This window comes from Mobula hypostoma, assembly GCF_963921235.1.
Source record: "Mobula hypostoma chromosome 16 unlocalized genomic scaffold, sMobHyp1.1 SUPER_16_unloc_2, whole genome shotgun sequence".
In the NCBI taxonomy this organism is placed as follows: Eukaryota; Metazoa; Chordata; class Chondrichthyes; order Myliobatiformes; family Myliobatidae; genus Mobula; species Mobula hypostoma.
The window spans coordinates 80,328-103,413 of record NW_026948150.1 but is presented as its reverse complement, the minus strand read 5'-3'; the positions used below and the strand labels follow the sequence as shown (position 1 = coordinate 103,413).

At 43.5% G+C, this 23,086-nt stretch overlaps 1 protein-coding gene across 1 annotated transcript in view; it reads left to right on the top strand.

Moving 5' to 3' along the window:
- Positions 1 to 13,928, top strand: part of saraf (store-operated calcium entry-associated regulatory factor) — a 44,410-nt gene extending 30,482 nt beyond the window's left edge. The window contains exons 5-6 of the mRNA XM_063039171.1: positions 5,570 to 5,685; positions 13,180 to 13,928. Coding sequence (XP_062895241.1) covers positions 5,570 to 5,685; positions 13,180 to 13,205 — 142 coding nt within the window. The 3' untranslated portion in view covers positions 13,206 to 13,928. The remainder of the gene's footprint in view (positions 1 to 5,569; positions 5,686 to 13,179) is intronic.
- Positions 13,929 to 23,086: the final 9,158 nt, after the last annotated feature.

The window sequence follows — 23,086 nt, the reverse complement described above, 5'->3', positions numbered from 1 at the left end:
TGTGTGCTGGACAATGTGGAGATTAAGGAAGAAGTAGTGTTGGATCATCTTAACCTCTCATTGGAGAAGGAAGTCTGAGAATCAGAGCAGGAGTGCGGAGGAAGCCTTTTTTGAATTTTTCGGTTTTTTTTTTCATCGGCATTCAGAGAGGCAGGACTGTGCAGGCGTGTGAGGTCGGGGACTGAAGCGCGGAAGATTTAAAAGGAACACAGCCTTATACAGCCGGCAGCATAGTTTGCAGGCCGCGGAGTGTGCCAGGAGCTTAAGGGCTTCGGCTCACCGGGCTTAGGCGGAAACGGGCGAGGCGAGGAAGGTTTGGTATTCATTCTTTGTTGTTATTTGAGGAGAGGGGCAGTATGAGTGTGAGGGCAGTTTGTTGTTCTTGGTGCTGGATGTGGGAGGCCCTGGAGTCTCCAAGCCTCCCGGACGTCCACATCTGCGCCAGGTGCGCCTAGATGCAGCTCCTAAGGGACCGCGTTAGGGAACTGGAGCTGCAGCTCGATGACCTTCATCTGGTCAGGGAGAGTGAGGAGTTGATAGAGAGGAGTTACAGGCAGGTGGTCACACCGGGGCCACGGGAGGCAGGCAAGTGGGTCACGGTTAGGAGGGGGAAGGGGAAGAGTCAGGTAATAGAGAGTACCCCGGTGGCTGTGCCCCTTGACAATAGGTACTCCTGTTTGAGTACTGTTGGGGGGGCAGCTTACCCGGGGGAAGCGACAGTGGCCGTGCCTCCGGCACAGAGTCCGGCCCTGTAGCTCAGAAGGGTAGGGAAAGGAAGAGGAGAGCAGTAGTAATAGGGGACTCGATAGTTAGGGGGTCAGATAGATGATTCTGTGGACACAGTCCGGAGACTTGGATGGTAGTTTGCCTCCCTGGTGCCAGGGTCCGAGATGTTTCTGATCGTGTCCAAGATATCCTGAAGTGGGAGGGAAAGGAGCTAGAGGTCGTGGTACATATAGGTACCAATGACAGGTAAGAAAAGGGGAGAGGCCCTGAAAGAAGAATATAGGGAGTTAGGAAAGGAGTTGAGAAAAAGGACCGCAAAGGTTGTAATCTCGGGATTACTGCCTGTGCTACGCGACAGTGAGAGTAGGAATGCAATGAGGTGGAGGATAAATGCGTGGCTGAGGGATTGGAGCAGGGGGCAGGGATTCAAGTTTTTGGATTATTGGGACCTCTTTTGGCGCAGGTGTGACCTGTACAAAAAGGACGGGTTACACTTGAATCTTAGGGGGACCAATATCCTGGCGGGGAGATTTGTGAGGGCTGCTGAGGTGACTTTAAACTAGAATGGTTGGGGGGGAGGGAATCAAGTTAAAAAGACTAGGAGAGAGGAGGTTAGTTCACAAATAGAGAAAGCTAGTAGACAGTGTGTGAGGGAGGATAGGCAGGGGACAGAGATCAGGCGCACTCAGACCAAAGATGTAGGGGACAAGGAAGGAAAAGATAACAAAGTTGTTTGCTCCATAAAGGATAAACAAAGAGTAGGAGGCGGAGAGTTTCTTAAATGCATCTATTTTAATGCTAGGAGCATTGTAAGAAAGGTGGATGAGCGTAGAGCATGGATTGATACCTGAAAATATGATGTCGTAGCTATTAGTGAAACATGGTTGCAGAAGGGGTGTGATTGGCAACTAAATATTCCAGGATTTCGTTGCTTCAGGTGTGATAGAGTAGGAGGGGCAAGAGGGAGAGGTGTTGCATTGTTTGTCAGATATTATATAACAGCGGTGCTCTGGCGGGATAGATTAGTGGACTCGTCTAGGGAGGCTATTTGGGTGGAATTGAGGAATAGGAAAGGTGTAGTAACACTTAGGGGGGTGTATTATAGACCATCTAATGGGGACCGAGAACTGGAGGAGCAAATTTCTAAGGAGATAGCAGATATTTGTAGTAAGCACAAGGTTGTGATTGTGGGAGATTTTTATTTTCCACACATAGACTGGGAAGCCCATTCTGTAAAATGGCTGGATGGTTTGGAGTTTGTCAAATGTGTGCAAGATAGTTTTTTGGAGCAATACATAGAGGTACCAACTAGAGAAGGGGCAGTGTTGGATCTCCTGTTAGGGAATGAGATAGGTCAGGTGACGGAGGTATGTGTTGGGGAGCACTTCGGGTCCAGTGATCACAATACCATTAGTTTCAGTGTAATTCTGGAGAAGGATAGGACTGGACCTAGGATTGAGATTTTTGATTGGAGAAAGGCTAACTTTGAGGAGATGGGAAAGGATTTAGAAGGAGTGGATTAGGACAATCTGTTTTATGGGAAGGATTTAATAGAGAAATGGAGGTCATTTAAAGGTGAAATATTGAGGGTGCAGGATCTTTATGTTCCTGTTAGGTTGAAAGGAAAGGTTAAAAGTTTGAGAGAGCCATGGTTTTCAAGGGATATTGGAAACTTGGTTCGGAAAAAGAGAGGGATCTTCAATAAATTATTGGCAGCTTGTAGTTAATGAGGTGCTCGAGGAATATAAAGAATGTAAAAAGAATCTTAAGAAAGAAATTAGAAAAGCTAAAAAGATATGAGGCTGCTTTGGCAAGTAAGGTGAAAATAAATCCAAAGGATTTCTACAGTTATATTAATAGTAAAAGGATAGTGAGGGATAAAATTGGTCCCTTAGAGAATCAGAGTGGAAACCTATGTGCGGAGCCAAAAGAGATGGGGGAGATTTTGAACAATTTCTTTTCTTCAGTATTCACTAAGGAGAAGGATATTGAATTGTGTAAGGTAAAGGAAACAAGAAGGGTAGTTATGGAAAGTATGACGATTAAAGAAGAGGAAGTACTGGCGCTTTTAAGGAATATAAAAGTGGATAAGTCTCCGGGTCCAGACAAGATATTCCCTGGGACCTTGAGGGAAGTTAGTGTGGAAATAGCAGAGGCTCTGACAGAAATATTTCAAATGTCATTAGAAACGGGGATGGTGCCGGAGGATTGGCGTATTGCTCATGTGGTTCCATTGTTTAAAAAGGGTTCTAAGAGTAAACCTAGCAATTACTGGCCTGTGAGTTTGACGTCAGTGGTGGGTAAATTGATGGCAAGTATTCTTAGAGATGGTATATAGAATTATCTGGATGGACAGAGTCTGATTAGGAACAGTCTACATGGATTTGTGCGTGGAAGGTCATGTTTGACAAATCTGATTGAATTTTTTGATGAGGTTACTAAGAAAGTTGACGAGGGTAAAGCGGTGGATGTTGTCTATGTGGACTTCAGTAAGGCCTTTGACGAGGTTCCGCACGAAAGGTTAGTTAGGAAGGTTCAGTCGTTAGGCATTAATATCGAAGTAGTAAAATGGATTCAGCAGTGGCTGAATGGGAGATGCCAGAGAGTAGTGGTGGATAACTGTGTGTCAGATTGGAGGACGGTGTGTAGCGGTGTGCCTCAGGGATCTGTACTGGGTCCAATGTTGTTTGTCATATATATTAATGATCTGGATGATGGGGTAGTAAATTGGATTAGTAAGTATGCAGATGATACTAAGATAGGTGGTGTTGTGGATGATGAAGTAGGGTTTCAAAGCTTGCAGAGAGATTTAGGCCAGTTAGAAGAGTGGGCTGAAAGATGGCAGATGGAGTTTAATGCTGAAAAATGTGAGCTGCTACATTTTGGTAGGACTAATCAAAGTAGGACATACATGGCAAATGGTAGGGCATTGAAGAATGCAGTAGAACAGAGGGATCTAGGAATAATGGTGCATTGTTCCCTGAAGGTGGAATCTCATGTGGATAGGGTGGTGAAGAAAGCTTTTGGTATGCTGGCCTTTATTAATCAGAGCATTGAGTATAGGAGTTGGGATGTAATGTTGAAATTGTATAAGTAATTGGTGAAGCCAAATTTGGAGTATTGTGTACAGTTCTGGTCACCGAATTATAGGAAAGATGTCAATAAAATTGAGAGAGTACAGAGGAGGTTTACTAAAATGTTGCCTGGGTTTCATCTCCTAAGTTACAGAGAAAGGTTGAACAAGTTAGGTCTTTATTCTTTGGAGCGTAAAAGGTTGAGGGGAGACTTGACAGAAGTGTTTAAAATTATGATGGGGATAGACAGAGTTGACGTGGATAGGCTTTTTCCATTGAGAGTGGGGGAGATTCAAACAAGAGGACATGAGTTGAGAGTTAAAGGGCAAAAGTTTAGGGGTAACATGAGGGGAAATTTCTTTACTCAGAGAGTGGTAGCTGTGTGGAACGAGCTTCAAGCAGAAGTGGTTGAGGCAGGTTCGATGTTGTCGTTTAAAGTTAAATTGGATAGATATATGGACAGGAAAGGAATGAAGGGTTATGGGCTGAGTGCAGGTCGGTGGGACTAGGTGAGAGTAAGAGTTTGGCTCGGACTAGAAGGGCCGAGATGGCCTGTTTCTGTGCTGTAATTGATATATGGTTATAGGGTGGATAGCCAGTACCTGTATCTCAGGGCACAAATAACAAACACCAGAGGGCATATGTACAAAGTTAAGGGAGGGAAATTTAGGGGAGACATCAGGGGTATGTTTTTTACACAGAGGGTTGTGGAATGACTGGAATGCCTGGAATGACTTGTCAGGGATGGTGGTGGAGGCTAAAACATTAGGGGTATTTAAGAGCCTCTTGGACAGACACGTGGATGAAAGAAAAACGGAGGGTTACGGGGTAGTGTGGGTTTAGTACTTTTTTTAAAGGAATGTATGGGTCGGCACAACATCGAGGGCCGAAGGGCCTGTGCTGTGGTGTTCTAGCTCGTGTGTTTCAGGTCGAAAGTGTGGTTACTTCAGTGAAAGTGTTTGTGAATGTGTATGTAATGGCAGCATACAGAGTGCACAGATCTTAATCAGTTTATAACTGGGAATACCACAGGAATGTAAAAGTACTGCAATTTTTGAATGTTTTCCTTCTCTGTTCTCAGTGTTAGTGGACCTAATATAGTCCTGTTGCCAAACAATAGTTTGTACCTTCCCTCTTTCTGGGCTTGTGTCTCTATCCTCTCTGCTTCTATGACCTGTAAATGGTTCATTTCGTCTTTTCAATCTCAACCTGATTTATTAAATCATTAGGTAACTCAGACAAGCAAAACTTCCTTCTCATATATTCCATTCTATACTTTCAGATGCACACAGCCCTCTTAAATCCTCAATGTTGAGCAAGAAATGTATGCACTTCTGAAGAAATGTATGCATGTACACCACTAGGCATTTTGCCCACTCTGTAGTTGGTATTAGGAGCTGAAGAACTCTGAGCAGAATTTTACAGAGCACTCTCTCAGAATGACGTATGTTTGGATATACTGATTAGGATCCTCATTTATAAACTTGCCAGTCCATCTGCATTTTGTTTCAAGCATCTCTCCTGGACGTCTTGGCTGATCATTTGGTGAACTTTTGTACTTACTTTACTCCTGGAAAATGAGTGCAACACTTACCTTGCAAATTTCCTGCAGTCCAAGGAAAGCTCATGACTTTAATTAGAGTAAAGAGGATTGTAAATGTTTTCTCCACATTCTGAACATGAAGTTCCAATGTTTGTGCCAAATTTTAATTGTAATTATTGTGTGTGTGGTAAGTATTAATTATCTTGATCATTTTCCACCCCCCCAGATCTCAGCCGAGCAGTTCATTTTATGAATTCCAGAGGGGAAGTCCTGCATTTTACTCACAGCAAAGGCAAGAGAATAATTGGAAACCCGAAAACACAGGAAGCAGAACTGTGTCAGGTATGTGTATGTCACATGTAAGGAAGAAGTATAAAAGTTTGCAGTTGTCTTCACTGTCGTTTTGCTGTTTTATAATTTTTTTTCTACTGTGACCAAAATGATCCCTTAGCAAAATCCCATTTATGACTTTATCCATCTGTAAAGCTATAAACTCCGAGACATAGGAGCAAAATTAGGGCATTTGGTCCATCAAGCCTCCTCTGTCATTCGATCATGGCTGATTTGTTATCCCTCTCAACCCATTTTCCTGACTTCCCCCTGTAACTTTTGATCCCCTCACTAATAAAGAACCTGTTGGCCTCCGCTTTAAATAGACCCCGTGACTTGGCCTCCACAGCAATTTGATGATGAACTCCACAGATTCATCACCTTCTGGCATTTTAAAAAAAAAAAAAAAATCTTCCTCTACTCTGTTCTGAAGGGCCATCCTTCCTTCTACTCTGAGTCTGTGTCCTCTGGTCCTGGACTCCCCCACTGTAAGAAGTATCCTCTCCACATTCACTCTATCTAGGTCTTCCAGTACTTGATTGGCTTCAGTGAGGTCCCCCCATTCTTCTGAACTCCAGCAAGTGCAGTCCCCGAGCCATCAAACACTCCTCATTTATTAACCCTTTCATTTCCGGGATAATTCTTGTGAACCTCTTCTTGACCCTCATCAACGCCAGCACATCCTTCTTTAGATAAGAGGCAAAATCTGCTCACAATACTCCAAATGCAGTCTGACCAATGCATTATAAAGTCTCAGCATTATGTTCTTGCTTTTATATTTCATCCTCTTGAAATGAATGTCAACATTGCATCTACCTTCCTTACTAGGGTTAGGGTTAACCCTAACCCTAATTAATCTTCAGGGAATCCTGCATTAGGAATTCCCAGATTCCTTTGTACCTCAGATTCTGAATATGCTTCTCATTTAGAAAATAGTTTATACCTTTATTCCTTATACTGAGGTGCATGACCATACACTTCCTTACTCTGTATTCAATTGGCCACTACTTAGATTAGATTTAGATTATGAGGACACTGCCAGTTTCTATGGCAAACTTGGCCATTAATTCCATCTTCAGATCATTTACATATAATTTGAAAAGAAGTGGTCCTAACACCGACCCCTGTGGAACATCATTAGTCAACAGCATTTTTTCTTTTATTGCTTTTTAGTTTCTCCTGTTGGAATTTAAAAGCTTACCAATTCTCTAGCTTCCCACTATTTTTTACAATATTGTATGGCCTGTCTTTTGCTTTTATATTGTCTTTGACTTCCCTTGTCAGCTGTGGTTACCTCATCCTCCCTTTAGAATGATTCTTTGGGATGAACTGATCCTGCACTTTCTGAATTACTCCCAGAAACTCCAGCCATTGCTGCACTGCCATCACCTCTGCTAGTGTCCCCTTCCAATCAACATTGGCCAGCTTCTCTCTCATGCCTCTGTCGTTTCTCTTGGCTCCACTATAATATCAGTACATCTCATTTTAGCTTATGCCTCCTAAGTGTTCCTTTACCTTAAACTTCCTTATCATTACACAACACCCAATTTAGTATTATTTTTTCCCTAGTGAGCTCAACTATAAGCAGCTCTAAAAAGCCTTCTCAAAAGCATTCCATAAATTCTTTCTGTTGGTGTACACCCCCAGCTGATTTTTCAATACTGCATATGACAATTTTTTACTTCCCTTTTTACTTGCCTTTTCTCTCTTCCTTTGTAATTTGTGGTCCACATCCTGGCCACTGTTGAGGTCTTTTTACCCTTGCAGTTTCTTAACTCTGCCCGCATGTTCTGATCCTATGTCACCTCTTTTAGGGATTTGATTTCATTTGTTTTACCAACAGAGCCGCTGACTCAGTGATGCCCACGGTGTCACACTTGCCAATTTCTAACCATGCTACAAGATCATCTACCTTTTTTCTTATGCTGCAGGCGTTCGAATATAAAAAAACCCTCAATCTTGTATTCATTATCCTTTTCAATTTTGTCTCCATGTTACCTGAAGTAAAATTATCCTTTTCTCAGTTGTGTCTGTTATTCTGCAGACTTCTGGAACCTCTCCTCTCCTTCCTTTACTTTATTCTTACTTTTCCAAGCTGTTGCCCCCTGCCCCCAAACATCCTCGCTATTTAGTTTAAAGCACTGTCCAGAGCCCTAATTGTGAGAGTTGTCACGACCCTGGTTCCCAGCTTCTTCCTCCTCCAATACTGGTGTCCATGTCTTGAATTCTAAAGTAGTTCTCTCACACCAATCTTTAAACCGTGCTTTTAGCTCTCTGACTTTATTATTGACTGTGTCAATTTGCATGTGTCTCAGGTAACAATTTTGGTTCAGTAATTCAATTTAGTCCCTTACTGCTCAAATTCCCTAAGCAGAACTTCTTTCCTCCCACTCCAAATTCCTCTGCAGGTCAGATGAGATTTCTCAAACACGGCTACCAAGCAGACCACACAGCCGTTTGCACTCTCAATCCATGCAACAGAAAATTGTGTCTATTTCCCTGACTATATTATCTCCAGTTACAATTGCATTTCTCCCCTCTTCCTCCTCTTGAGTAGCTTCCTGAACCACAGAAGCCTAAAAACATTTTATCACTGATAAAGTAGTTTTGAAATGTATTCATTGATATTCAAATAGCAGATCTCCTAATCTGGGTTTATAGCAAGGTATTACAAAACCACCATATAATTTGTTAAATCATTAGCTGAATTTATTGCACGTTGAATATTGGCTGTTAACAGGAAGGATATTGCTTTTCTGAATAGTGTAAAGTGTTATTTGTAACTGATACATGAGGTAAGTGTTTTTAATTCCTCATTTCAAGGGCAGTATGGGCAGTGCTGTGCCTCACTGTACTGAGATCTAAACTGAAGTTTCAAGAGTGTGCTCTGACTTCTCGATGAGTGTTACCACTGAACCACAATTGTTATGGTACTTCCTCTACATCACATTGAATAATATTATATTTAAGACCATAATACCATAAAATATAGGAGCAGAATTAGGCCATTTGACCTATTGCGTTTTCTCCGCCATTTCGTCATGGCTGATCCAGTTATCTTCTCGGCCCCAGTCTCCTGCCCTCTCCCTGTATCCCTTCATACCCTGACCAATCAAGAATCTATCAACCTCTGCCTTAAATGTACATAAAGACTTGGCATGGTACATAAAGAAATTCTCATTTCTGATCTAAAAGGACGCCTGTCTATTCTGAGGCTGTGTCCTCTGGTCTTAGACTCTCCCACCATAGGAAACATCCTCTCTACATCCACTCTATCAAGGCCTTTGGACCATTCAATAGGTTTCAATGAGAACACCCCTCATTCTTCTGAACTCTAGTGAATGCAGGCCCAGAACCATTAATTGCTCTTCATATGACAAGCCATTTAATCCTGGAATAATTTTCGTAAACCTGCTTTGAATCCTCTCCAGTTTCAGCACATTCATTCTAAGATGAGGGGCCCAAGCCTGCTCACAATAATCCAAGTGAGGCCTCACCAGTGTTTTATAAAGTTTCAGCATTACCTCCTTGCTTTTATATTCTGGTGCTCTTGAAATTAATGCTAACAGTGCATTTGCCTTCCTCACCACAGACTCAACCTGCAAGTTAAACTCTAGGGAATACTGCACAAGGACTCCCAAGCCTCTTTGCTCCCCAGTTTTTTGTATTTTCTCTCCTTTTTTTAGATTGTGAGGACACTGAGTCCTCGTTTATTGTCATTTAGAAATGCATGCATTAAAAAATGATACAATGTTCCTCCAGAATGATATCACAAGAAACACAGGACAAACCAAGACTAAAACTGACAAAACCACATAATTATAACATATAGTTACAACAGTGCAAAGCAATACCGTAATTTGATAAAGAGCAGACCATGGGCGTGGTAAAAAAAAAGGTCTCAAATTCCCGATAGCCCCATCATTTCACGCAGACGATAGAAGGGAGAAACTCTCCCTGCCATGAGCCCCCAAGCGCTGCAAACTTGCCGATGCAGCACCATTGGAAGCACCCAACCGCAGCGGACTCTGAGTCTGTCCGAAAACTTCGAGCCTCTGACACCGAGCACCATCTCTGCCGAGCGCTTCAACCCCGCCCCGGCCACCGAGCAACAAGCAAAGCCGAGGACTCGGGGCCTTCCCCTCCGGAGATTTTGGATCACACAGTAGCAGCAGCAGCGAAGCAGGCATTTCAGAAGTTTCACCAGATGTTCCTCCGTGCTCTCACGTCCGTCTCCATCAACTCAGGATTGTGCACGGCACCCTACTTGACAGATAACAGATATCACCACCGGAAAATAATCCACAATTTCATTTCTTCTTCCAAACTGCACTTCCTGATACTGTATTCCATCTGCCATTTCTTTGCCCATTCTCCTAATCCAAGTCCTTCATAGCCTGTCTACTTCCTCAAAACTACTTGCCGACCTACCTTCATATTGTCTGCAAACTTTGCTATAAAGCCATCAATTGCATCATCCAAATCATTGACATATAACTTAAAAAGAATCAGTCCCAACACCTGACTCTGTGGTCAGCCAACCAGAAGAAGCTCCTTTTATTTCCACTCTTTGCCTCCTGCTAATCAGCCACTGCTTTATCCATACCAGAACCTTTCCTGTAATACCATGGGCTCATAGCTTGTTAAGCAGCCCTGTGTGGTGCCTTGTCAAAGGCCTTCTGAAAATCCATGTACACAACATCAACCAGTTCTCCTTGGTCTATCCTACTTTTTGTTTCTTCAAAGAATTCCACCAAATTTGTCAGGCAAGATTTTCCCTTGATGGAACCATGATGACAGTGGCTGAGATCTCATCTTTAATAATCGACTCCAGCATCTTCCAACTACAGAGGTCAGACTAACTGGTCTTGAGTTTCCTTTCTTCCGCCTCTCTCCCCTTTTAAAGAGTGGAGTGACATTTGCAATTTTCCAGTCTTCCAGAACCATTCCACAATCTAGTGATTCTTGAAAGATGATTACCAATGCCTGCACAATCACTTCAGCCACTCTTTCAGATTCATGGGATGTACACCATCTGGTCCAGGTGACTTCTCTGCCTTCAGACCTTTGTTTCCCAAGAACCTTCTCTCTAGTAATGGTAACTTCACGCACTTCATGACTTGTGACGCATGGAACTTCCGCCATATTACCAGTGAAGACTGATGCAAAATACTTAGTTCGTCCGCTATTTCTTTGCCCCTATTACTACCTCTCGAGCATCATTTTCCAGCGGTCCAATAGCCACGCTCACCTCTCTTTTACATGTTATGCATCTGAAGAAACTTTTGGTATCTTTAATATTACTGGCAAGCTTATTTTTGTATTCCATCTTTACCTTTATTACTTTTTAATTTGCCTTTAGCTATTTTTTAAAATCTTCCCAATCCTTGAACTTCCCATTAATTTTTGCTCTATTGTAAGCAGTCCCTTAGCTTTTATGTTGACATTGACTTTGATTTATCTTGTTAGCCATGGTTGTGTCACCTTACCTTTTAGAATACCACTTCCTCTTTGGGATGTATATATCCTGTGCCTTCCAAATTGGTTCACGAAATTCCAACCATTGCTGCTCTGCCGTCATCCCTGCCCGTGTTCTTTTCCAATCAATTCTGGCCAACTCCTCTCATGCCACTGCAATTCCCTTTACTCCACTATAATTCTAATACATCTGACTTCAGCTTCTCCTTCTCAAATTTTAGGGTGAATTCAATCATATTATTTTCACTTTCCCTTCAGAGTTCATTTACCTTAAGCTTTCTAATCAATTCTGGTTCATTGAACAATACCCAAGCTGGAATAGCTGATCCCATAGTGGGCTCGACCAAGAGCTGCTTTCCAAGCCACCTCATAGGCAATCTAGAAATTCCCCCTCCTGGATTCCAGCACCAACCTGATTTCCCCAATCTACCCGCATATTGAAGCCCCCATGACTATTGTAACATTGGCGTTTGGGATGCATTTTCTATCTTCGGTTGTAATTTGCAGTTCCTCAGCTCTATCCACAATGATTCAACATCTTTGGAACTTGTGTCACCTCTTTCTAATGATTTGATTTCATTTTTCACCAACAGAGCAACACTACGCTTGCCTTACTGCCTGTCCTCTCGATACAATGTGTATCCTTGGACATTAAACTCCTAGCTACAATCCTCTTTCAGCCATTATTCAGTGATGCCTACAACATCATACCTGCCAGTCACTACACATTGCCTCTGTTAGTAAAGCAGCTACCTAATCTTCGGCATTATCATTTGTCTTTATTAAAGTACTTCTTGCATTGAAATATAGGCAGATGAGGACACTAGTTGCACCATGCTCAACCTTTTGGTTCCTAATTTTGTCTGAGGTCTTACCAATATTTGCTTCCACAACCTCTTCACTAACTGTTTTGGCACTTTGGTTCCTATGCCCCTGCAACTCTAGTTTAAACCCCACCGTGCAGTATTAACAAACCTTCCCGCTGAGGTATCAGTCCCTTTCAGGTGGAGGTGCAACTGCCCTGTCTGTACAGGTCCCAGCTTCCCTGGAAGAGAGCCCAATGATCCAAAAATCTTCTGCCACTCTTCCTGCACCAACTCCCTAGCCACATATTAAACTATGCAATCTTCCTATTTAAGTATGTAAATTTGTTGCGGGCCAAAAGTAGAATTACCAGAGAAAGTAATGAATGGAAACTTCTTGGATAATGCAATCAAATATCTAGTCTTCACATCAGTTTGAGATATTTTATTCTTTCTTAAAAATGTAATTTTTCTGTAGTAGTGAGTAGGGTGTGATGTGTTTGGGTCTCCCATGTGTCTAAATGTAATTGCTTAAAAATATGTGTAAGACTCGCTTTGCCTAGTGGCATGATCTTGGGGTGGTGCCCCCTACCTGGCCAAACTTTAGCACTCTTGTTTGGGTGGATGCTACGTGTTGTGTCCCCTGTGTAACATCAGTACCCCGAAATAACATTCAGTACACAATGTGCGGTTAAGTGATTACGATTTTATATTTAAGTATGGGGTTAGTAGAGAAACAAAAAAAAGGAAAACAAATAAAATGCACCAATAATCTCAAAAACATGTCCAGTGCACAAACGTTGGAGCTCATCCCTTTCGCTGATCCTCCTTCGCTCGTCGTCGACCCCTGGGCTCCCGCCCCGAGCCCAGGCCCAGCGGGTCCGGCAACCATCTCCTCAAGCCATCTCTTCTCTCTTATCCTCCTTGCACCTTCTCTCTCTATCCTCCTCGCACCTTCTCTCTCAAGCCCACACAAACTAACAGCTTGCAGACACAGACAGAAAGAATAATGTCCATCCCAATTGGTTAGCAAATGAATACAAGTCCCATTATCACTAATTATAACACAAACATGCTGCTACAGAGAACATTACCTCATCAGTTAATATTACAGAGAAGCCATTTCATTATTAGCCTTAGCAAGTAACTTGAAAGAAGAAACCCTTACATATGCTTAATTGTACTTGGCAAATTAAAGAAATTAAGCATGCCTTTTTTTTTTCAGGCTTTGGTGGAACAAAAAGAAGATGAGGAAATGAAGTTCAAGAGCTTGGCGGCTTCAGTCTGGGAGTATATTAGAATGTGGAAGAAAGATATTGCATTGCTCAGTAATTTTAGTCATGTAATTGGTGCAAACTTGCTATTGTATTCAATTTACTGTGTTTTGAATCTGCAACATAATTAGGGCATATTGAAAAATGTGATACATGCTCATATACACATGAGCATTTCAGCCAAGAATACAGTTTCATAAATTGAAAGGAAGTGTAATTTGACAATGTTGATTATACTGCCAGTGAGGTACAGTTTAAATATTCTGGGAAATGGAAGTTAGTAGGTTAGAACAAATCTTACCTTCTAACAATTGTAAATTTTCAATCTAATATCTTGGCTATCACTTTCATTAACAATGATCTCAATTGGTTGAATAACTAAACATTATTTGGGGCAGGAGGGTAGATAACTGTGAATCAATATTCAGCAGCAGGACCTGCTCAATATTTAATTTTACTTCTCAGAAAATGTATTCTAACCTAGTTTTTGTGCAGAACCTCGTGATTTTCTCCAGTCACTGCTTCCTGTCCCCACTCCTTTCTCTCTTTGAATATAAAATTCTGTCTGCATTGCTGGAATGCCTCCAGTTCTTCTGTGTTCTTACGGATTGATTGTCTTCAGTTGGTTTCACTGTTCACAAATATCATGGGTATTGGGGAGGAGATGAGGTGGCTCAATAATTAAATTTTGTTCTAGTTAGTTTATGCATGTAAGTCGGTCTTTGCTAATGGGATCTAAGGTAAAATTCATGAAACAAACTGCTGAATTATGAGTGAATGTGGCTACTATAACTTCAAACAAAAACTGCAGGTTCTGGAAATATTAAATGCCGGAAACAGCAGGTCAGGCAGCATCTGTGGAAATGGAAATAGAGTTAGCCTATTGGGAAAGTGAGAAAACAGGTTAGGTTTAAGTTTAATAAAGGCTGGGAGAGGGGTGGGAAGGACAAAATAGGTCAATGTTGCCGAAATGTTCCTGCAGGTCAGAGCTGTCTGAATCCTGAAACTAAAAGAACAAAGTATACCAGCACAGCCAAGCAGATCGGGTAGTATTGGTTTAAAACCAAGTGTCTAATACAGACAAAAAGCATCTTGTGTGCAGCTCGTTCTTCAATCGTTCTGGTGGTCATATGATACAATACTTCAACATTAGTAAATGAATGTCAACATCAATTCTCACACATTGTTCGGTAGATCCAGAAACATCTAGGAGAAAACACTTTGGAAGAAGGTTTTAACACCCTTATCTTCCCAGCTTTTCCCAATTGAATGTTCTGCACAGTACGACATTACTTTTGCTCTGATGATTACTGCACAGAGACATAACTTTAGTTGTGACAAAGACATTAGTGCTGCTCAGTTTGTCAATAGAATGTTCAGCCATGTCCAGGCAGAAGAAAAAAAATGTTTTGCTTTTCCTTGCCTCCAAAGACACACTTTGCCATCTAGTAGACACTGGTACAGCTTTTACAAGTTGCACTGATAATAAGTTATTTATACTCATCACTTGCCAAAAGGAAGCTTCAAATTTCTGCTGGAAAATTGCACAAAAGTTCCCTGAAATTGCTTGCATGAACTGAATTGAAGAGTTAGTGATCCCAGCAGGAAGGTTGCTGTTGTTTTACAGCTCGTTATAAGGTATACTCAGCATCGAGCATTGCTGTCAAGTTTTTAGTTGCATACTGGATGATCTTGAGTTCCAACATCTAAAAGTTTTTGATGGGACATGGCAACACACATCAAAGTTGCTGGTGAACGCAGCAGGCCAGGCAGCATCTCTTGGAAGAGGTACAGTCGACGTTTCCGGCCGAGACCCTTCGTCAGGACTAACTGAAGGAAGAGCCAGTAAGAGATTTGAAAGTGGGAGGGGGAGGGGGAGATCCAAAATGATAGGAGAAGACAGGAGGGGGAGGGATGGAGCCAAGAGCTGGACAGGATGATTGGCAAAAGGGATATGAGAGGATCATGGGACAGAAGGCCCAACGAGAAGGGGGGGGGGGGACCCAGAGGTTGGGCAAGGGGTATAGTCAGAGGGACAGAGGGAGAAAAAGGAGAGAGATAGAGAAAGAATGTGTGTATATAAATAAATAACAAATGGGGTACAAAGGGGAGGTGGGGCGTTAGCGGAAGTTAGAGAAGTCAATGTTCATGCCATCAGGTTGGAGGCTACCCAGATGGAATATAAGGTGTTGTTCCTCCAACCTGAGTGTGGCTTCGTCTTTACAGTAGAGGAAGCCGTGGATAGACATATCAGAATGGGAATGGGATGTGGAATTAAAATGTGTGGCCACTGGGAGATCCTGCTTTCTCTGGCGGACAGAGCGTAGGTGTTCAGCGAAATGATCTCCCAGTCTGTGTCGGGTCTCGCCAATTACAGAAGGCCACATCGGGAGCACCGAACGCAGTATATCACCCCAGCTGACTCACAAGTGAAGTGTCGCCTCACCTGGAAGGACTGTCTGGGGCCCTGAATGGTGGTGAGGGAGGAAGTGTAAGGGCATGTTTAGCACTTGTTCTGCTTACAAGGATAAGTGCCAGGAGGGATGGGGGTGGGGGGTAGGAATGGACAAGGGACTCGTGTAGGGAGCGATCCCTGCAGAAAGCAGAGAGAGGGGAGGAGGGAAAAATGTGCTTAGTGGTGGGATCCTGTTGGAGGTGGCGGAAGTTACGGAGAATAATATGTTGGACCCGGAGGCTGGTGGGGTGGTACGTGAGGACCAAGGGAACCCTATTCCTAGTGGGGTGACGGGAGGATGGAGTGAGAGCAGATGTGCATGAAATGGGGGAGATGCGTTTGAGAGCAGAGTTGATGGTGGAGGAAGGGAAGCCCCTTTCTTTAAAAAATGAGGACATCTCCCTCGTCCTGGAACATGGTATTTATTTATCAGCAGTTAATAGGCATGCAATCAATGAATTTAAACTGATGTTTTTTATATATTTATTGTATGTTTTTAATTATTGTGGTTTTTTTTGTATTGCATTGGATCTGGAGTTACAATTATTTCTTTGCTTTACACTTGTGTACAGGAAATAAAATTAAATAATCTTAATTAAGGGGAATATTCCTGCTTCTCTTAATTGCCCATCACCTTGTGCTGGTGCCCCTCCTTCCCTTTCTCCCATGGTCCACTCTCTTATCAGATTCTTTCTTCAGCCCCTTTACCTTTTCTACCTATCTCTTCCCAGCTTCTCACTTCACCCCCTCCCCCACCTGCCCCCTCACCTTTCACCTTCTAGTTTGTATTCCTTGCCCTTGCCCCTTCCCCCTCACTTGGTTTCACCTTTCACCTTCTAGTTTGTATTCCTTGCCCTTCGTCCACCCTCGTGTTGATTTTTGGTCGAAACCCTCAGCTCTCTATGCTGCCTGAACTCAGTATTTTGTATGTGTTACTGTGAAACATGGCAATTCTGTTCTGAAATTACCAGTTAATGCTCATCTTCAAATAGAGGGTTAGCTCCCTGTTATAATTCAATAGTATTATCATTGATTGAGCAGGATGAAAATACTCAGCTGGATTGGCCATGTAATTAATGTGGTTAGAATAACAGAAACTACTGGGGATCTTGCAGTAAGTGACCACATTAAGCATTTTCTTCATCATCGTCATCATTAAGGTACAGAGGGTTAATCTCAAAGGACAAAGCAGCCCACATGATCCACACCACAATGTCTGCTATTAATATTTACTACTTCCTCCACAATTGCACTCTGGCTATTCTCTACAGAATGCGTAGCACTTGACTGCTTAAAACGTCTGAAATTCTACAAGCTCATTACTAAGGGCAATGACATCAGTCACGTAGGAATACTATTATGTCCTCTTCAAGTCCCTCCATCCCTTCGTCAATGCTGGGCCTAAATCCTTTAACTTCCCTTAGTGTAGTACTAAGAGGTTCAAAGGTTAAGCTGCTTCACCATCATCCCTTATGCAATTATTGATGGGCAGTGTGTTCTGACCTTGCCTGTTCACATGAGAAAAAAGTAATTGTTACCCATGGAACTTCTCCCTGCAATGAGTATGTACAACTACCAAATCATTACTATTGGCTATTAACTACAAAGAAAGAAAATTATATTCTTACCAGAGGATTTAACACCTATTTCTCAGCTTTTACTGAGGTCTCCAAGACATGAATGTAGGTTCATAGATGGGCAGTTCCTCTGAAAGGGAGATCAAAGCTGCATATAGCAGCCAGTTAGTCCTGACGAAGGGTCTCGGCCTGAAACGTCGACTGCACCTCTTCCTAGAGATGCTGCCTGGCCTGCTGCGTTCACCAACAACTTTGATGTGTGTTGCTATACCAGCCAGTGTGGGGTCTCACTAAAGTTCTGTACAATTGCAGTAAGATAAGGCACCTAAACATAGGAAATTCTGTAGCTGCTGGAAATCTAAAGTAACACACACAAAATGCCGGAGGAACAGCAGAGAAAATCTATGGAAATGAGTGAACAGTCGATGGTTTGAGTCCTGAAGCTAAGATTGTCCATTTATTTCCATAGATGCTATCTGACCTGTTGAGTTCCTCCAGCAAATTGAGTGTGGTGCTTTATACCTCATATTTTGGGTCCCTTGAAAACCAATGTGCCATTGCCTTCTTTACTGTTTACTGCACCTACATGTTTACATACATTAATCCCTGTATGAGGGTTGTCAGGTCTTATTGCACCCACCCCCCCCCCCCAACTTGCAATTAAGATATTCTGACTTCCTAGTTTTGCCACAAGGTGGATTCATCACAGTTACCCATAGTATGCTTTACCTTTATTTGGTCACTCCCTCAAGCTGTCTAAATCTCACCGGAGCATTTCTGCACTCTTCACACAGCACATCTTAAATTGTAATATCTCCAAGTTCCGCCCAAAGATAGATGGGAATGTAATACCTGTCATGCTACTGGTGTTTAGGGCAGCAATGAAGGTCTTTCATCTCTGGCAGTGTTCAGGGCTTCCTTCACTGTGTCAGTAGCTCGGTTTTCACTACTGTCAGTCATGCAAGTCCCGGGAGGCGACTCAGGAAAACTGTTACACTCGGATGTCAAAGGATTCTTCATTGTTGTTTCCATAACAATTTTGTTTTACTAGTCAGGATTGTTAGCCCTGAGCTGAATCCCCAAACGTGGGGGACCGGTGGACCACTGTCTGGCCTCTACCCTTTGACCTGTTTGGCATGGGTGACCCTACCAAGTACCAAAACATGAAGTTCTGACTCCAGCCAATGTAGGTGTCTGGGTCATTGAGGCATGCACACCTCCAAACCCTATGACAAGATTGGAGGAAGGGTGGATGGAAGCTTTATGCCAAACTTGGAGATACTGCCCGTTACATCGCTAGTGTTTAGGGCAGCAATGGAGGTCCTCTGCATCTCAGAGCTTCCTTCATTGTGGTAATAGTTTCCTCTGCTTTTCACTACTGTATTATCAGCCATGCAGATCCTGGGTGAAGACTCAGGAATACCATTGCGCTCAGATGTAGAAGGATTCTTGTTTGCTGTTTCCATAGCAATTTTGTTTTACCAGTCAGGGTTGTTAACATTGAGCTGAACTTACAAGAGGGGTAGACCACTCTTAGTCTAGCCTTTACCCTTTGACCTGTTCAGCATGGGTGACTCTACCAAGAGCCAAAGCATAAAGTCTTGATTCCAGCTGTCATAGCTCTCTTGGTCATTGAGGCATGCAAGTGTCCAAACCAGGTCAAGGTTGTGGACCTCTTGGAGATGTGAACATTCAATTTCCTCATCTAAATCATTAATATATAATGAATAGCTAGGGTCCCAGCATTTATCCCTGAAATACCCCATTGCTACTCTGCAAAAGCTCATTTATATGTAATCTTTGTTTACATTACAACCATTGTTTCTGGTGTGGAATGCCAATACATGACCTCCAGTTCCATGCATTTCATCATGCTGTTTTCTAATATGAAGTCTTTTTGAAAGCCTGAAAGTCCAAAAGCACCACATCCTCTGGGCACCCCTAAATAACCAACCAGTTACACACTCAAAACATTCCAGTAAATCTGTCAGGTATAGATTTCCTTTCATAAATCCATCACGGATCCTGTCTTTCTGTTCCAAATGTTAGGCTATTATGTCTTTAACAATAGACACCTGCAGTTTCTTCACTATCAATGTCAAACTAGTCGGTATATAGCTCCGCTTTTCCATTTTCCAACCTTTTAAAACGGTCCACTGACCAGTCATGACAAATTAGTCATGGGATTTGTTTTGTGGCAGTATAGTGCAGGTATTAAAACAACAGACAATGAGTATAAATTACAATAAAACGAATCAAACACATAAACATTGCAAAGGAGAAATAGTGAGGTAGCATCCACAGAGTTCACTACCATCAAGAATACCTACTGCTCCATCGCTCAAACTCATTTTGGGAAATTTGATTGGCTGTTCTCCCACCTGCATTAAGCAGAAGCTGAAGAGCAAGGCACCAGAGGCAAGGACGGGAAAGAGGTGGTTGTGGGAGGCGAGTACAGGAAAGAGGCAGTTGTGGGAGGTGAGGACGGGAAAGAGGCAGTTGTGGGAGGCGAGGACGGGAAACAGGCGGTTGTGGGAGGCGAGGACGGGAAAGAGGCGGTTGTGGGAGGCAGAGGACAGGAAAGAGGCGGTTGTGGGAAGCAAAGGACGGGGAAGAGGCGGTTGTGGGAGGTGAGGACGGGAAAGAGGCAGTTGTGGGAGGCAGAGGACGGGAAAGAGGCGGTTGTGGGAAGCAAAGGACGGGGAAGAGGCGGTTGTGGGAAGCAAAGGACGGGGAAGAGGCGGTTGTGGGAGGCGAGGACGGGAAAGAGGCGGTTGTGGGAGGCGAGGACGGGAAACAGGCGGTTGTGGGAGGCAAAGGACGGGGAAGAGGCAGTTGTGGGAGGCGAGGACGGGAAAGAGGCGGTTGTGGGAGGCGAGTACAGGAAAGAGGCGGTTGTGGGAGGCGAGGATGGGAAAGAGGCGGTTGTGGGAGGTGAGGACGGGGAAGAGGCGGTTGTGGGAAGCAAAGGACGGGGAAGAGGCGGTTGTGGGAGGCGAGGACGGGAAAGAGGCGGTTGTGGGAGGCGAGGACGGGAAAGAGGCGGTTGTGGGAGGCGAGGACGGGAAAGAGGCGGTTGTGGGAGGCAGAGGACGGGGAAGAGGCGGTTGTGGGAGGCGAGGACAGGGAAGAGGCGGTTGTGGGAGGCGAGGACGGGAAAGAGGCGGTTGTGGGAGGCAAAGGACGGGGAAGAGGCGGTTGTGGGAAGCAAAGGACGGGGAAGAGGCGGTTGTGGGAAGCAAAGGACGGGGAAGAGGCGGTTGTGGGAAGCAAAGGACGGGGAAGAGGCGGTTGTGGGAAGCAAAGGACGGGGAAGAGGCGGTTGTGGGAAGCAAAGGACGGGGAAGAGGCGGTTGTGGGAGGCGAGGACGGGAAAGAGGCGGTTGTGGGAAGCAAAGGAGCAGCTACAGGATTGCTTCAGTTCAGTCTCTGGTTTTCCTTTATGTTCCTGTAAAATGCTTGCAAGAAAGTGAATCTCAGGATAGTATATGGTGACATATTTGGATTTTGATAATTAGTTTATTTTGACTTTTGAAATTCTGAAATGTGAACATCTGGGAATCTGATGGCAGAGTGGAAGAAGATCTTCCTAAAACACTGAGTGCGGCTTAAACAACAGAACCGCATTTGCTACCTTCCAATCCTCCAGCACCGTACTTGGGGGCTAATGCTGCTTTAAATATCTTTGCTCGGGCCCCCACAATTTTTGCACGTGCCTCCCACGGTTCAAGGGAACATCTTCGCAACCAGTGAGATCAGAGTAACTGGCCTATAATCTTCCTTCTGCCTCTCCTTTCTTGAAGAGTGCAGTGACACTGGCAATTTTCCAGTCTTCTGGAACCATTCCAGAATCTAGTGATTCTTGAAAGATTACTATGCGTCTGCAATCTCTTCAGCCACCTCTTTCAGAACCCCGGGGTGAACACAGTCTGGTCCAGGTGACTCGCTTACCTTCAGACCTTTCAGTTTCATAAGAACCTGCTCCCTAGTAATGGCAACTTCACACACGTCATGATCCCTGACATCTGGAACTTCAACCATACTGCTAGTGTCTTCCACAGTGAAGACTGATACAAAATACTTATTCAGTTCTTCCACCATTTTCTTGCCTCCACCCCAACCCCTCGCCATGCTATCTCTCCAGCATCATTTTACAGCAGTCCAATATACACTCTCGCCTCTCTTTTATGTATCTGAAGAAACTTTTGGTATCCCCTTTAATATCATTGGCTACCTTACTCTCATATTCCATCTTTGCCTTCCTAATGACTTTTTAAGTTACCTTCTATTGGTCTTTAAAAGCTTCTCAGTTTTCTAACTTCCCACTAATTTTTGCTCTATTACCTGCCCTCACTTTGGCTTTTATGTTGGCTTTGACTTCTCATGTTAGCCACGGTTTTGTCATCTTTCCTTCAGAATACTTCTTCCTCTTTCGGACGTATATACCTTGTGCCTTCTGAATTGCTTCCAGAAATTCCAGCCATTGCTGTTGTGCTGTCATCTCTGCCAGTAATGTACTTGTCTGCATTAAATTCCATCTGCCATTTTTCAGCCCATTTTTCCAGCTGGTCCGGATTCCCCTGTAAGCTCTGATAGTTTTCCTTTCTGTCAACTGCACCTTCTGTCTTGGTGTCATCCATAAATTTGCTGATCCAGTTAACCACATTATCATCCAGACCATTGACATAGATGATAAACAACGGACCCAGCACCAATTGCTGTGGTAATCCACTAGTCACAGGCCTCCAGTGAGAGAGGCGACCATAAGACATAGAAGCAGAATTAGGCCATTCAGCCCATCGAGTCTGCTCTGCCATTCCATCATGGCTGATCCCAGATTCCACTCAACCCCATACACCTGCCTTTTCACCATATCCTTTGGCGCCCTGACTGATCAGGAAATGATTAACTTCCACCTTAAATATACACACGGACCTGGCCGCCACTGCAGTCTATGGCAGAACATTCCACAGATTTACCACTCTCTGGGTAAAAAAAATCCTCCTTACCTCTGTTCTGAAGGGTCGCCCCTCAACTTTGAGGCTGTGCCCTCTAGTTCTAGATACTCCCACCCAAATGTTGAAAGGATTAGATAGGGTGGATGTGGAGAGTATGTTCCCTATGGTGGAGGTACATTTCAATACAAGGAGTATTGTAGGAAAGGCAGATGAGTTCAGGACATGGATCAACACATGGAATTATCGTATTGCAGCCATTAGTGAGACTTGGTTACAGGAGGGGCAGGACTGGCGGCTCAGTATTCCAGAGTTCTGTTGTTTTTTAGCCAGAGAGTAGTGAACGCTCTGACATACTGCAGTGGAGGCCAAGTATGTGGGTGTAGGGTGATCGGTCAGGGCATCAAAACATATGACAGGCTTATGGGATTGAGTGGGATCCGGGATCAGCCATCGGCCATGATGGAATGGCTGAGCAGACCCAATGGGCTGAATGGCCTCATTCTGCTGCAATATCTTTTGGTCTTAAGGCAGCACCCATCATTAAAGAATCAGAATCAGGTTTACTATCACCGGCATGTGTCGTGAAATTTGTTAACTTGCCAGCAGTGGTACAATGCAATATATGGTAATATAGAAAGAAAAAAATAAGTAGATCAATTACAGTAAGTGGAGAGAGAAACCGGGGAATTATAGGCCGGTTAGCCTAACGTCGGTGGGGAAACTGCTGGAGTCAGTTATCAAGGATGTGATAACAGCACATTTGGAAAGCGGTGAAATGATCGGACAAAGTCAGCATGGATTTGTGAAAGGAAAATCATGTCTGACGAATCTCATAGAATTTTTTGAGGATGTAACTAGTAGAGTGGAT